The sequence below is a fragment of the Denticeps clupeoides genome, chromosome 20 (assembly GCF_900700375.1).
Source record: "Denticeps clupeoides chromosome 20, fDenClu1.1, whole genome shotgun sequence".
Classification (NCBI taxonomy): Eukaryota; Metazoa; Chordata; class Actinopteri; order Clupeiformes; family Denticipitidae; genus Denticeps; species Denticeps clupeoides.
The window spans coordinates 2,649,286-2,666,138 of record NC_041726.1 but is presented as its reverse complement, the minus strand read 5'-3'; the positions used below and the strand labels follow the sequence as shown (position 1 = coordinate 2,666,138).

General features: G+C 47.2%; 1 protein-coding gene across 6 annotated transcripts in view; it reads right to left on the bottom strand.

Moving 5' to 3' along the window:
• trps1 (trichorhinophalangeal syndrome I) overlaps window positions 1-16,853 on the bottom strand; it is an 80,605-nt gene that overhangs the window by 51,197 nt on the left and 12,555 nt on the right. For 4 of the 6 annotated variants that reach the window (XM_028964685.1, XM_028964688.1, XM_028964689.1 and 1 more), the window contains 2 exons: window positions 6,508-7,460; window positions 2,822-3,936 (listed from right to left, as the gene is read on the bottom strand). In XM_028964685.1, the coding sequence (XP_028820518.1) occupies window positions 2,822-3,936; window positions 6,508-7,460 (2,068 nt within the window). Of the gene's footprint in view, window positions 1-2,821; window positions 3,937-6,507; window positions 7,461-7,626; window positions 7,646-15,990; window positions 16,101-16,853 lie in introns of those variants that run through there. The other 2 variants (XM_028964690.1, XM_028964691.1) reach the window with 2 other exon arrangements.

Below are 16,853 nucleotides of genomic sequence, written 5' to 3'. Positions count from 1 at the left end.
CCTCTGCAATTAACCCATCACCCTGAGTGAGCAGTGGGCACCATGACAGGCGCCCGGGGAGCAGTGTGTGGGGACGGTGCTTTGCTCAGTGGCACCTCAGTGGCACCTTGGCGGATCAGGATTCGAACCGGCGACCTTCTGATTACGGGGCCGCTTCCTTAACCGCTAGGCCACCACTGCCCCAGTTATGCGACTGTATGCATTGGTGTGTCCGTTCAGCAGGATGGAGGGAAACACATCGATGGAAAAGTTTTCATCCCTTTTCCTCCAAGGAGGCTTGGCCCTGGATGGGCATCAACCGCCGGGCCAGGCGGGCTTGAGACGGACCAGGATACAAAGAGACCGTTCTACCATCTGTATCATTATTATACAAACGTGGCAGGACCAAGAAATCGAGACAAGCCACTCCTCCCCCAGGGTTAATACGCAGGAGCATAGATTTTGACGCACCTTTTTGCACTGAAGCCTCCTTGTGAAAAACCGAGTTTGAAAACTTGCTTCTGAAGCCCTTGGAAACCCAAACAGAGGGAAAGTGTGCGATCGTATTTCGTTAGAAACGGCCGCAATAAAATCGCGCGTGTGTGCAGACGATGTCCAGCATGAACTTGCGTCTTCAGATATGAAAATAGATTGCCTTCGAGGTTTTGGCACGTAGGTATTTTGTGCTTGCGTTGTGTTGCGTTGTAAGGCGGCACAGTTCTTTCTGTTCTACGTTAAGCTTACAATGTAAAAAAAAAATACAAATGCTGAATGTGCCACCTTGAGAAATATTACTTTGCATCACTTTAAAATGCATTAAAATGCATTCTTTTTTTTTTCTTATGTAAAAGTTTTTTTTTTTTATGGATGCTGCAGAGACACAATTATCACTATACAATCCTTGACGCATATCATGCACCGTAGGATAATCTGCCATTCCCATGGATGCTGCTGGACCACCAGCACCATCGAGGCTGACAAGGGCGAGATAACAATTACAGATGTGTGGCCAGAGGCCTAAACACGTGTGGTCCGTGTCTCTCCCCCACTCTTACCCCCTTTCTCCAATCTCCCATCTCCCATATCTTGCAGGGTCTCCTGATTTATTGGGTCTGCTTGGGACAGGCTGTCCACGTGGGCTTGGGCCGGGTGGGGGGGGGCAGTCACTGGTATCAGGTTCACGTTCGAGGTGGGGGTTGAGGAAGCCTGTAAATAGTGCTCAGGCTTGAGCGAGGCCTTTACACCTCCTCCACAGCAAGAACGCACGGAGGAACGAGGAGCGCTTTTAAGCACTACACTAAGGGGTGGGTGTGTGGGTGGGTGGGAGAGAAGAAGAAAAAAAAAAAGAGAGAGAGAGAGAGAGAGAAAAAGAAAAGAAACAGACCGGCAGTCATGTTTGAATACTGTTCTCTCCATATGCCAGACTACACAGCCTGAATACAAAAAGCACCTTATTCAGCTGCTTACACACACACACACACACACACACACACACACACACAGGCCCAGTCACAGCCAGGCCTGGAAACAGAAGTGTGGAGTCTCCACCTGAAAAAACTCTCCAGACTGGCCGTCATAATGGACCGTCAGCTATTACACACACACACACACACACACACACACACACTATGCTACACTACATTTAGCGCATGGGGAGTGTTTGCTGATGTAGAAAGGACTGTTTGCTAGTGATGTGTATCTTGGAGGAACTAACTACCCCACCCAGCCCTTTTTTCTGGTGTATAATTATATCTGACACCCAGAACTATTAACCAACTTAAAAGATTTAGGACCCTAATTCATAATTTTGGTCGACTTGATTCTTCTCTTGTCAATATGTCACGCGGGACCAATGTCCGTTCCCACACCAAACGTGCAGACAGGTTAAAAGCTGCTTAATTCGGGCAAACTAGTGAATCACCAACACACCCCACATCTTCCACAGCACCTTCAAAATATCCCAATAAATGTCCGATGAAAGTTTTAACCACATTTCTGGAAGATGTAAAAAAAAATAAAATAATAATAATACCATCCAGAATTTTGGCCACAGCATCAATCGCGCCAAGCGATGACAATCTTTTTTTGCTATATTTACTGCTGCGCAGCTCCACTGGATTTAGGAAAGCTGATCTCACGCTGCGCCAAGACATATGGAGCACGCTACCGTGTTCGCTTCTGTCAATAAATTCAAAGCGGCACATCTAAACACGAGCGTAAAAGCCCCGCGCTGTAATTGATAGCATGTGCGGAGGTAACGGATTGCGACGCTCGCCTTTGGTGGCGGCCTGTATATTAATGTTACGATGAGCACTGTTTTCAACCCCCCCCATAAACGTTGCAAGCATGTACCTGGCTTGATATAATAAATTTTGAAATGTTTCAAAAAAATTATGATAAAGTTTAAATACAATGTAAGATAAGTTAAGCTTTAAGCTTTAACGGTCACGACAAGAGTCGGAACAATGACGTAATTATTTTTAGATATATACACAGTGCAAACAGGATCTGGGAAAGAAAGTGAAGTGATTGTCATTGTGATACACAGCAGCACAGCACACGGTGCACACAGTGAAACGTGTCCTCTGCATTTAACCCATCACCCTGAGTGAGCAGTGGGCGGCCATGACAGGCGCCCGGGGAGCAGTGTGTGGGGACGGCGCTTTGCTCAGTGAAAGCAATAAATGTCATACTAACAAATAAAGCGCATTAAGAATGTTCATGAGATTATGAGATTATAAAGAAAAAATGTTCATGAGATTATCTGTGCCTGTGTGCCCTGGACTACTTGCCACGCCCCAGCGTTTTGATGTTTTCAGGCACGTGAAGGGGAAGAGGTTACCTGTAGTGCCGGAAGATCTCCTCCTCCACGTCGGTGAAGAAGTGGCACTTGGTGCAGGAGTGCTCCCCCGGCTGCCCTTTGACCCCTTTGTCGTTGTCTTCATCCATCTTGACCTCTAGGGTGGTGTGGCCCGAGTGCACGCTGTCGTAGTGCAGGAGGAGCAGGTCGGTGTCGGCCGTGGCGAAGGGACACTGGTCACACAGGTGCGTGACGGACGCCCTGGGGGGTCCTGCCGGTGGCGGGGTGGGTGTAGCTCCAGGCGACAGCTGGAGCAGGAGGAGGGCGCAGTGCGAGCAGGAGCTCTTGCGACAGGCGAAGGGGTAGGAGATCTCTCCCAGGTGCTTCTCAGGGGTGCACAGCCCCCGTGGACAGAAGGGACAGTGCTTGATGGTGCACTTGTGGATGCTGTGGGCCTGCTGGTAGTGGCGAAGCAGTGGCGCCACCACGATGACGTCGGGCCCATGGTTCATGGAGTAGCGGAAATCGCAGAACTGACAGTTGTAGCTGGTGACTACAGTCTCGGGGTCGCTCCCGCCTAAACCGGACATCTTGCTCCCATTGTCTTTCCTCCGGCTGTGGACGTCTCCTTCGGACGGTTTGCGCTCCCTCTCGGCCGGGCTGCCCTCCCTGGTGGCAGGTTGGCTGTGCCTCTTCTCGTAGTGCTCCAGCAGCCGGCTCTGACCGGATGCCTCGCAGCTGAAGCTACAGTACTTGCACCAGTAATAGGCCATGGCACCCTCGGCCGTCCCCAACGCGCCGGTCCTGCCCGGGGAGGACGAGTCGCCTGGCGCCCGGATGGGGACAGAGTAGCCGGCCACAGAGTCGTCCTCTGCCCTCACCGCCACCCGGTCGGCCCACTTCCCATGCTCGTCCGCACCTACCCGGGGCAAGCCGTTGCCCTTACGCTCAGAGGGCGCTTTATCATCTGTGTTGGAGGCTGGCGGCGGTAAGCTCTTCATCTTATTGGGATGGGTGGCAAGGAAGTGCTGCTCCAGCTCCACAGAAGAGCTTCCAATGTAGGTAAAGTTACAGAACTTGCAGCGGAAATATTTGGTGTTGCCTTGGCAGTCAGGGGTCTTCCTCCCAATGCCAATGAATGTGCCACCCAGTGTCACCTACAAACAAAAAAATCATTTTAAATGTTTTATTACAGTGACTGGCATTAAAATGACAAATACTTAAAGAGGAACAATTATTTAAAACAATAACATGAAAAAAAATCAGACACAAATATTTTTACTTCTGTTAAAGTAACACAGTTAATTATCCTTACTGTTTTGTTAGTAGCCATAGCTGCTAGCAATTGCCGTAATGATAGCAGATGGCTAATGTGGCTAATGGACATTGAGCTAATGTTGACATTAATTATAACAATTTTACTACTTCAATGAAACACGAGGCGCCATTGTTTCAAATCTATGACTAACATTTCAGACACATCTTTTCTTATTTCTGTTAAATTAAGTTAATTAACAGGCATTAGCTGCACAGCTGAAACGTGAACTTCTTTGTTTTGTCAGTAGCCACTAGCCATTACTGTAGCATTAGCAGTTGGCTAATGTGGCTAACAGATATTGAGCGAATGGTAACATTTCTTACAACAATTTGATTCTTCAGTCAAACGGGAGCTTCACTGGTGAATAAATATGTAAACCAATAGTATTTGCGTATTCATTTTTATCTGAAGATGATGGTGTGGTTGTTCTGATTTTAAAACAGTTCATAGAAAAAAAAAAACTTAAAGTATATTCAGGAGAAAAAGCCCGACAGAAGTTGGGTTTATGGTTTTGAAAATGCATCGTTACATGAACAATTTAATGTTAACTAAAATGCGGAAAAACAGGACGAATGCAGATGCTGGCATCGGCGTACTGACACACGATACGGACACAGCGCTGGCCCGGGGACAACTCTCTGGTCCCTCTGTTCGTGCTGAGAGCGACCTGACATCATTTGCTAGACAGAGTGGGAGCGTGGGGTAATGGCTGCAGCAGACGTTTTTTCTTTGGCTGTCTCGAAGGGCCATATATTTGAAAAATGATTGAGGCCGCCTGAACCACACTTAAGGCCGAGTGCGTGAGATTTTTTTTTTTTTTTTGGTTGGGGGGGGTCGTTTGGCAATTTAGTACACTCCTTTTTTTATGATCTCAGCAGTTCATATCGCTGGCATTTTTGACTGGCGTCAATAAAGTTCAACTGAGTTAAGTGTGTGTGTGTGTGTGTGTGTGTGTGTGTGTGTGTGTGTGTGTGTGTGTGTGTGTGTGTGTGTGTGCGCGCGCATGCAATGAGGGCATTTCGCATAAGTGTCATCCAGCCACCGGTTACATCAAAAGATTATGACAGCAAGCTTTAAACTGCTCGCCGACCACTGCCTCTCCCTGCTGCACATAATTTAAGGCAAAGCCCAAAGATTAAAAATAAACTCAAGCCTGACGCTGTGCAAAGATCACGGAAAATGCGAGACATGCTCGGTGCAAAAATTAAATTGCCTTAGTCAAGCAGTGGGCAGGGGCAGATGGAGAGAGGCGACAAAGCCAGGGCAATTACACTCCTTTCTGGTCAAGGGGGCCCAGTCACCCATCGCGGCACAGACACGCTCTCCGAGAGCGCATTTTCGGGGGAACACTGGAGGTATTACGCCCTCCGACTTGTAAACACGACGTTGTTGAATCCGAGGGTGAAACCACACTGAAGTCTGTCCAGATGAATGGCCCCGACATCTGCTCATTACCCCTCGTTTAAAATAAAACGGCGTCCCTGTTTTCGCTGGCTCCCTCTCACCAGACCAACCAACCAAAGCCCCACACCCACCCCCCGCTCTCTCATTGGATAATGAGAAATTGCCGTCTACGATATTACAACATGGAAAATTCCTTTAAGGCGGAATTCTCTCTTTTCCCATGCTATTTTCTTTTCGCAACGGCAACACAGAAAGACGTTTGCTTTAACGATAACAGCTAATCATTTTTTTTTTGTAATATGATTATTATATTACACATTCAGCCATTAAGACAAACCCATGTGTGCAAATGGTTCTGGCAAGTGTCTGGGCCTCGTCTCAACAGGAGAAACGTGGGACAGTTTTTAGTGGCGCAATAAATCTCAAAATGATTGGGCCACTTTACAAATGACTTGCAGCTTGCCTGCACAAACCAGACAAATCTCCCACCTGTAGCCTTGGACCTGGTAATGGAATACAAAAAAAAAAGAAAAGAAAAGAAAGAAAAACACACACAATAAAATACTGAAGGAAAAAATTACGCTGGCATTTAGCATGAGTAATTTGGCTACTTTGATTCGACTTGGCAACGTGACTTCGCCCGTCGTTATTATTATTATTATTTTTTTTTTTTTAATGGACGGTCATTTATTTGTCACTTTGGTTTTTGCACTTCCGTTCCATTAGTGTTTCGAGCTGAAATGTCACGGGGACTTTGTGGTTCAAGCTGGGTGTCACCTCTCCTAATGGCACATCCGAGTATTGAAATATAGGGGGTTACAATATGATGGTTATGTAACATTCGTTGAATAGTGCTGGTTGAATAAATAGCTTATTAGCCTGAGCATAAGACGCCCCCCCCACTTCTCAAGACCAATTAAAACTCGTTACTTGTCATTTTAAGGCCTATTTCTATTCTTATTATTAGGCCAATGGGTGTGGGTGTGCGAGATGCAGACATTTCTACCTGGACGTCGTAGGAGCCGTTAAGCAGTAGGGGTCTAGGGGAACTGGGGTCGGGGGCTCCCCCAGAAAGACCCGCGCTCCCCAGCTGCCGGCCAGCGGCCTCCTTGCCCTGGTTGTGGGCAGAGAACTGCACCATGTTGTGGAGGGCCAGGATCTTGGTGTCCAGCTCGGCGTCTTGCCGCGTACGGTTGTGCAGGCCCAGGTGGTACTTGCGGAAGTGTTTGATAAGGTCGGTGGGGTCGTTGCCATAGTAGCCATAGCCGCAGATGTTGCACTTGAAGTCCTGCAGCTTGGGGGACGAGGGAGGCGGGGCTCCCGCTTCGGACCCCAGCAGGCCTGGGGTGTCTTCAGGTACCACGGTGACGCCCGGGACGCTACACCAACTCGGGTGGATGGTTGGGTAACGGCCATCGCCGTCCAGGGTTGACTCAGGGCTTCGGGTGGAGTCCTTCTCCTGGCCGTTGCTGGTGCAGCCCTGGACAATAACTCCGCCGCTGGCCCTGGACCAGCTGTCCCCTCCTCTCCGCTGTTCGTGCTCCTCGTTTTCCCACATATCTCCGCCTACGCTGCCGTTATGGTCCATAATCCCACCCTCCCCGTCTGCCTCTGATCTGCAAGGAGAAGTTGCTCCATCCGCATCACCGCCGTCCATCAGGCCGACGTCACCGGGAAGGAAAGACGGCGCGTCCCCTCCCTTCTTGTGGCCGCCAGGTTTCCCCGGATCTCCTGCGGCGACCGCCCCTCCCCTCCAGGCCCGTTTGATCGGGGAGGCGCGCGGCTCCTTCGACTCGTCTGCCACGGGCTCGGCCGCCAGGTCGTCCGCGCTGGGCTCCACCGGCTGGCCGCCTCCGGCGTCCTCGCTCTCTGGCCCGGTGGCCTCGGCCGCCAGTGCCTGGCCCTCCTCTCCTTCGCCGCCTAGGCTTTTCAAAGGGGGATTCTTTTTCCGGACCATCTCTGCAACGACACAGAACAGCGGAGGCAAATGTGCGTTAATGGCGGCCAAAACACAAAAAAAAGCCACGATGGTGAATAACGGCGCCGTTTTTTTTTTTTTTTACAATGGGCCATAAAACACGGTCTTCAATTGTTCTGCTGTTACAGAAATAGGAATAAAACGTACGCTGACTGCGAGTCGTGCCCTTCCAACTCCGAGCTCTAATACCAGAGACCATGTCGGGCGCCGTGCTCGGCTGACGATCTTTTAATGAATAAAGTCTGTGTGTTCATGTCACTGATGTGGCTTACAAACCAGCTTTTAAGCAGTGCACCAAATAAAAGCGAGGCGAGGAGAGGGAGAGAGAGAGAGAGAGAGAGAGAGAGAGAGAGAGAGAGAGATTGGAATTTGCAGACCAGTTTGTGAGATTAAATGATCGTCGGCGCTCACCGGGGACACGGCTGCGCATTTGTCTCGGTCGGACCAACGGGGATTGTTAAAGATAATAATAATAAAGGCTTCAGTCTCATTAGTCAGGTTTCATTTTCCCATTAACTTTATTAAACAAATTATAGATTCAGAAGTAAATCGACTCAATCTGCTACTAACAATCCATGTGTGTGCTTTTATTCCAGATCTTTCTTGCAATTTTCCGTGTGCATGTGGGTGTGTTTATGCACTTTTCCCCTTGTTCAATAATGATCTGCACCGGAATACTTTATTCTGTCCAAACTATTGAGAGCAATTTCCCTGTTTAGGCTGAAAAGCAAATGGATATTAAATCAGGCAATTTGTGCTTGCGAGGGGGACAACGCCTAAACTGAGGCTGTCTTAATAGAAGCCTTAAGAAAATCTAATCCTAACCAACAGGCGCACACACACATACACACACAGCCCGCACCACACCCCGGTTCTATCATTACGCCATAGCACGTTTTATCCCTGTATTATTCACCACGCTGGGCCTTTTCTCTCCTCTCTTTTTCACATCTTACTCGCGTTGCACACTGGAAAACATGAAAAAGGTTCATTGGCCTGTGAATCAGCATATGCATCTGTAAAAAAAATAACAGAAAGAAGCATGCAGTCCGAAAAAAAGATATTGAGCATTAACGTTTTGAGCATGAATTTTCATTGTTTGTAAATGATCATTTTAAATATTGGTTTGTGTACAGCTGGATTACGAAGTGACAGCCGTGCAAGATCCTTGGATTTATTTGAGCAAGTGTGACGAATATCCACATCCTGATATTTAATCAAGACAAATTTGCTCCCACAGCAACAGGGAGATGTAGAGTAGACTTTTTAAGACAATTGTAAGTGCAACTGAAGAACATATGTAGAAGGAAAAGTTATTTTTAACAGAATAATACGGGTGGCCAAGATCAACTGATAAATAGAAAAACTTGTCTGCATTGGAGAAACAGATGCAGAAAAATGGATTTCTGTTTCAATAAACCAAAAAAAAAAAAAAAAAAACATGTCTGATCATAGAGCATTCGGAATAATATGTCACTGTTCATTACCTACATCAGCATATTTATTTTTCTATCAGTCTGTGATTTAGCATTTAGGCCTCTCCACCATTTTGTTTTAAATACAGCCACAGTCGCATTTAAACTTGAAGGGGTTGGGGTGGGGGGGTCTTACAGGAGCTACATTCCCGTGCCAATCCTTCCTCAAAAGACAGAATAATCTACTTTTATAGCTCTCAGCCTCGCAAAGCAGTCAATTGAAATCGCTTCTGTTCCCCTCCTCCTCTTATTCGCTCCTTCTCTCCTCTCTCGCCCCCCGTCTCTATTTATTACACCGCTCCTTGTTCGTTATTGTGCCTGCTAGAGGAACTTAATAAATTACAATATAGCTTTTGAAGATGAGGGGGACGATCAATTTTCTTAATTAAAAAAGCGCCGGGGGTGGGTGCTCGGCGGAGGAGGAGGAGGAGGAAACGGCGTCCGCCCCGACCTGCATGCAGAGTGGAGGAGACTCTGATCCGAACACATGACTGGCGCTTTATTAACGACCAGCGCTGGGAGTGTCCATGATGGAGAACACCCACCTCTCGGGACTAAAAACGTCCCAAACTGAGCTGCAAATCTCACAGGCAATGTCCTGATATGTGTGGGGGGGGGGCGCTATGAAGTTGAGTGTTTGTTGAAGGTTTAAAGGTTCGCCAGTAGCCGCTGTGACAGGTCTTTTATCATGGTCGGGCAGGAGAAACGTGGCGGATTAGTGTTGCATGCAAAAGGCGTGTACGCCCATCAGACCCGATCGCTCTTTTTTGTGCACTTTCGTTTTGTTGGTTATGTGAGTTAAAATTTGTATGCTAAATTAAAGCAACAATTAAATAAAAGTATCAGCTACCGTATCAATATCAGCTGAAAAACAGCAATTATATTACATAAAATACATATATGTATAATATAAATAGAAATGTTTACAAGTGTAATTATGTAATGAAAATGAAAAAAATAACAATAATATAAAAAAAAACCTGATGCTGTTTTAAAATGTTATAATGCGAAAAGATTAGAAATACTTCCAACAGATGTTAAGTGACTGGAAGTTGAAGTATAAAGTAACAACATAGACTGTAAGTGTCACTTATTGGATGTTTACTGCTTATGTTTTTTATGATGGAGCTTCATCAAAATGACCACTTCATGCCTTTATCACAGACCCACTGCGTATTTCGTGGCAAAATTGTGGAAGTAACTTGTGTCCAAAGCCTCCCAGCACCTTTTCAAGCATGCAAAGTATGCTAGTGCATTACAGACACGCCTGATGTGCTTTGCTCAATAATACATTTACATTTACGCCATTTATCAGACGCTCTTATCCAGAGCGACTTACAATCAGTAGTTACAGGGACAGTCCACCCCTGGAGACACTTCGGCTAAAGTGTCTTGCTCAGGGACACAATGGTAGGAAGTGGGATTTGAACTTGTGACTCCGTAGTCTTCTGGTTCATAGGCAATTGTGTTACCCACTAGGCTACAACCATCCCATAATAGGGACGTTCGGGCTAAATAATGTGTTACTAAAGAACATAAAACACATTTAAGACACTGTTCCCCACTGTCAAAAATCACGAATGCGTTCTTGGTACGATGTTAATCGATATCAAGATCGATAATGAAGACGTTGAGTTCACTGCCACTCATCTCCTATCCGCTGTGGGTCTTCCTGTGCACCTTCTGACTTCGCTTCCTTCTTAAATTGAACGTCCTTCTGGTTCCAAAACCCTCGGCAGCTGCTCTTCTGAGGCCTGGCTACTGTACAAACCGAACCGAACTGAAGTGAATGCTGATGACACTGTTTATTAGATGAAGGGAAGGAAGCAGAAGCATTTGTCAGTTGGCTGTGGCTTAAAATCACATTTGTTAAGCTCTCCACGCCCTTTAAGAAGCATTAGGGGGAGCAGCCAAGAGCAGAAAGCGCATTTTTTTGCGAGAACACAAGCACAGGCTATCGCGTTACATAACAAAATGATAGTACGGAAATAATAATCCGCCTTGTGTAACTGTATAGTTTTACACCTGCTATTACCATAATTTCCAATTTGTCTCACTCGATGCTGGGGATCAATATCTCAACAAATCAGCTGATTCAAAACGTGATTTTACTCACATGGATCCAGTTAATTAAAAATAAAAAAGTGAAGCGATTGTCATTGTGAAGCACTGCAGCACAGCACATGGTGCACACAGTGAGATGTGCCCTCTGTATTTAACCCATCACCCTTGGTGAGCAGTGGGCAGCCATGACAGGCGGCATGGCTCAGTGGCACCTCAGTGGCACCGGGATCAGGTTTGAAACCGGCAACCTTCTGATTACGGGGCCACTTTCCTTAACCGCTAGGTTGTCTTATGCAAGTGAGTTACGTATTATGCATTCTGTGACGTGGTATTTACTCTGCGGTGGTGACAGGGGGACGGGTATACAGCAAACAAGTAAATGGACAGATATCTAGACACACGGTGGGCCTGTGTTGTTCACAGTGGCCAAACGACCCCCCCCCCAGGCTAATTCCTGTACCGCCATGTCACAGCATTCTTCCCATACGAAACGCTCCGGACGCAAATCTTCCCCGGGCTCAGACGGATTCTGGGCCCAGCCATCGTCTCGCAGGAGAAAACATGGCCGCCGGTCACAGACGTGGAGTTGCGATAACCTCCCATTTTTCTTCATCTGTCTATCCATCTCTCGCTGAGAACTCAGTAGGAGAGGTGGTGGCGGGGGGGCGGGTGTTTATTAAAAGTACATCACCACACTGACCCCTCATAATTCAGCTATGTATTTAAAACCCACTGTGGGAGAAGTGTGTGTGTGTGTGTGTGTGTGTGTGTGTGGTGTGTAGTCACCCCCCCACCCCTTTCAGTCTTGCTTCAAAAACTCACCAACACACACACACACACACACACACACACACGCACAAACAGAGTGAGCAGCCAGGCAGAGAATTGATTTCCCACAGTGGCCCCAGCAGTCGGGGGGCTGGTTTTGCATCCCTTACTTACTGCTTCCTCCAGACGATGCCACGGAGGAATAAATAAAACGCACATCCTGATTCATTTCACCCTCGGCAGGGGGGCAACCCCCGCCCGAAAAATAATAATAACAATAATAATAACCCACGAGCTGCAGACCCTTCTGACACATTGTTCACGCCGAGGCCCTCACCTCCAGCGTCTGCTATAGCAGTAAGTGATTTAGTGGGTGACTGCAACCTGGTCGTTTTTTTTACCATTCTGAACCGGGCTATATTCACCAGCCCGCTGCCGTTCCGGTCGCTCGGCGCAACCTAACACGCGTGTGGTCACGTCTAAAGGCCGCAGGTTTCGCAGGTTTTTTTTTTTATATAAACCACCATTAATGAAGTGACCGCAATACAATACTTTGTTCACGTGGGTGTGTGTGAGTGTGTGTAGACCTTGGTAGAGAAAAAGGCCTCACAGGTCCCCCAATCTGTCTTCCTATGGCGTTTAATCTCATTTGCACCAATAAGAATAAATCACGTTAACGTTGGCATAGCGACATCGGGACGTTCGGTAGTGACGACGGTAAAACACATATGGCCGACGCAAGATACAGCGCGCCCCATTAATTATCATTAGGGCTAAACGTCGAGAGGAGAGGGCCCCTTGGCGCGAACTCAGCTGCCGCGCGAGTGTCGAGATGCGTTCCTGCTTCTGATAGGAACTTTCTGGAAGAGAGCAAACTCCTGTAAGGATGTCATCTTCTGACAAGGACAGCGTGTTCTGGTTTGTGCTCAATCCTTACGAAGTGTAGTCAGTGATTGTGTCATTTTAAAGGTCCCCTATTATGAAAGTTTTTTGCCTTTATATCGTCTTAGTGGTCCCGTAATACTGTATCTGATGTCGCTACTGGGTTGGTAGTCGCCTATGAACCAGAAGACCCAGATTCAAATCCCACTTACTACCATTGTGTCCCTGAGCAAGACACTTAACCCTGAGTGTCTCCGGGGGGGGGGGGACTGTCCCTCTAACTACTGATAGTAACTCACTCTGGATAAGGGCGTCTGATAAATACCGTAAATGTAAATATAAATATAAATGCTTTGCAAAATTCAAATTTCCCCAGTGTTTGTAGTTTTATATGCTAAAGAGGAGGAGAGAAGCCTATAGAAGACTGTGGGCATTTGAGGAAATGACGTCATCAACACCATTCACCGACCACAATGTTTGCCGCAGACAGGAAGTCGTGTCGGCGTGGTTCCAGAGAGAAATTAACCCACTGGTTCTTCAGAGTCTTGCTTGACGGAACTAAAAAACACATACAATCACTGAGCATCTGCAATTACTTTACTTTTAGTTACTTTTTAAATTAGTTACTTTTTAGCGAAGGGGTGGGGAACAAAGCAAGAAAAGGGGAGGTAACTTTTCCCCTTATGATGACACAAAGGGAAAAATTCCAGATCCCTGGACGGCAGAAGCAGAATGGCCGTTATAGGTGGTGTATAGGTGGTTCCTTTTAGGTGGTTGCGTGGTGACCTAGCGGTTAAGGAAGTGGCCCCGTAATCAGAAGGTTGCCGGTTCGAATCCTGATCCGCCAAGGTGCCACTGAAATGTTATATAGAAATAATATGCTTCTTGTAATGTCAAGACACACTTAATTTCTTCTGCCATGTCAAGTGTGTGTTCAACCAGACCGGTTGATCTGCTGTGGTGACCCCTAACGGGAGCAGCTGAAGGAGGAAGAAGAAGGAGACACTTCTTGAAATATCATTAAGAAAAGGTAACCTTCCAGGCTTTCAGCCCCAGCCATTTACTGGCTATATTAATGAATATACCTTTCAGAAGTTATAATGATCATAATAATGATCATAATATGAAGGTTTAACGTTTCCCAAAATCAATTTACGGAAAAATGTGTTAACACAATGCCTATATATACACACACACACATACACACACAGCAAATACAATTGCTTCGCTATATGATCTGGCACATTGAACATCTGGTGTGATATATACCGAATTAATAGGTATTTTGGGGTCACACTCTATACCTGTCCTCAACAGATCACTAAGAACCTCCAAACTTGCAGCAAGCCAGCAACACACACCACTAACACTGCAACTGAAACTCATTTCCAATATTACGAACCAGACGCGGGGTCCAGTGTGGATGGCGTGCTGAACGTGCATCTGCATCTGACGAGGCTCCTTATACATCAGGGCTGTGGTCGCGCGCTGCACAACTGCCATCGCGCATCATGAATGACAAAATCTGACCAACCAAACAAACAGACAAACCTTTTCCCGCGTAGCACCCAGTTGTCAGCTAACGTTTGGTTTACTTTAAGCACGACACGAAGTACTTACAACCGAAAAAAAACACCCACCTGTTGCCCTCTACAGACAAGTGCACGTCTCCACAGTTGCTTCCGTCTTGTAAGACAAACGTGGTATTTAAAAGGGATTAAATATGTAATCAGACGGGTACAGGAGTCAGCCCACCTTTTATAAACAGGCGGAGACCAGGCATTGTTCCGGCACGAAAATAAATTCACTTTAGCCCGACATTCCTCTGAAGAGACGGGCTTTATGCGCGACTGTAAGTGGAATGGGGTGGGGGGGGGGACACAGAGCAGCACCGCTAATCTCTTCCCAGCCACCAAATCAAATGTTGCCGCGGCAACACGGAGGCCCCTTTGAAGGAGACACGGATTCTCCGAAAATCTCCCACTTTGCAGTGGTCCGGGAACGCAAATCTGTACAAAGACCCAATATTCCACAGATATTTTTTCGACCGGGGAGAGAGAAACCGGAGTGTAAGGGACGGGGAGGGGAGCTGGGAATAAAGGAGCAAAGAAGGATACTTGTTGGGAAGAATACTGTGTCTTGTGCCTCCTTTTGAATTTAAACTGCAGAGACGAGGGGGTCGGCTTTATCTGGGTGGAACGTAGTCTTGACAAGCTCCCTCAAAAGCTCCCTCGAGGTTCAAAAGTAGGGCCCAGTACCGTTGTGCGTGTGTGCGTGTGTGTATATATATATATATATATATATATATATATATATATGAAATCGTTTATATATATGCTGTACGAAGTCGTCTGTGACGGAAGCCTCGATGATTGATTTACAAGGGGAACATTTCTGGTGTTTAAGACCAGGAGAAAGCTTGGATTTATGGGAGGTTACGCACTGCAGATGGACACGTTCTTCGGTGGCTAAAGCTAGCAGACGCTATAAAAAAAAAAAATTATACTAGTCAGTTAACAAAGAATGGACAGTAATTAAGATGTGATTTTGTGAAAAGAAAAAGAAAAAAAAAGAATATGCTCTAAAAAGAAAGAAAGAGAGTTTTCATCCCATAATTCCCTGTGGGCCTCCCCTCTTTTTTTATTATTTCCCCCCTAGTGAGAAATGGAGTGAAAGGGTGACTCTCAATAGGACCGGGCCGTGACTAACCGACTCTCCACTCAACTTTTTCTTTCGTTTTTTTTTTTTTTTTTACGTAGCACATAGCCCAAGCACAATACGGCGAACATAACGCCCCCCCTTCCCTCTCCTGAGTCACACAACAGAGCCCCTAAATCATGTTTATTCATGAGGGTGCATCCGCATCAAAGAGCAAGCGAGTAAAATTGTGATATTTAAGGCCGGGGTGGTGGTAAAGGAGCTCACCTCGGCAATATGCGCCCCTTGAAAAGTGTAAGACGTCTGTATTGTGGGAGATAATGGGCGACCCCAGGCTCCCAGGGCCGAGTTTCCTGGTTACAACTCTCACGCCACTTGTGCCGAGCAACTAAAACCCACATCACGCATCATGACTTGCATATCAAAGAGAACGCGGCAAGGGGGGACGTGTCTTAGGCGTTCCTCGGGTTCGGTCACGTGGCTCCTGTGCTTTGTTACGGCCATACAAACCTCATCTGATTATGCCAATTTGGGTTCAACTTACCAAAAAAAAAATAGATATTCACTGACGAAGTTTATCCCTTTAACTCTCACGTAACACATCACCTCTGCGACTCTAATGGAGTCTCGAGTCTTCTTTGAAGGGAATGTTTCCTTCTCCTACCGTCTTCCCCCCTTTTGGGTCTCTCCCTCCCACAGTCCCCTTTATCTCAGCAACAGCTCTCCTCCGGTCCAGGGGAGGCTTTGGCGGTGGCAGCAGGGGGAGGGGCGGGCAGCCCCCCACCCCCTCTTTTCGTCTGAATGACCTGCCCTCTTCGCACTCAATCAGCGCACAGTGAAACCGGAGACAACAGAGAACAACTGCTTCCCCTCCACTTCCTGTGATCACAGGCGCGAGGCTGCCGGAGAGGGGCAACGGATCAGCCGCTCCGGAGAGGTGCGCAGATAACGGCCAACACCCCCCCATTCCCCCCCCATCCCGCAGCAACCGAATTTTTATTAAACGGCCACCATTTTCTCCAACTCAGTGGGCACGGTGCCATATGCCATCTTTTCCACAAGCCGTCTGCCGGCAAGGGTCCACATTTGCAAGAAAACCAGCCTTCCAGCAGCCGGCTGTTTAACCGTTAAACAAATGAAAAAGACGACCGCGATATTTACACGATCGCAGGCCCTTAAGCACGTACCACCCCCTCCCCGAAAACTACTGCAGGTTGGGCAACAGGAAAAAGAAGACTAACGGTGTTGCTCAATGCTCCACCCAAGGTCTGAGGGAGACAGAAGGAGAGGGTGGGGTGGGGGGGGGAAATCACTTCTGCTCGAGCTTTTCTCTCAACGGGCCTTCAATCTCAGCCTCCATTCGTTGTCTCCCTCTCTCTCTTTCTCACATTTACGGAGCAACAGATGTGCACATGCTCCGCGGGGCTTTTGTGAAGGACTTTCAGACGGTTAAGAAGGCCTTAAGGCAACATGATAGATTTAATCCGCCCGCACCCCTCCTTCCTGGACCGCCCATCCACCCAAGAC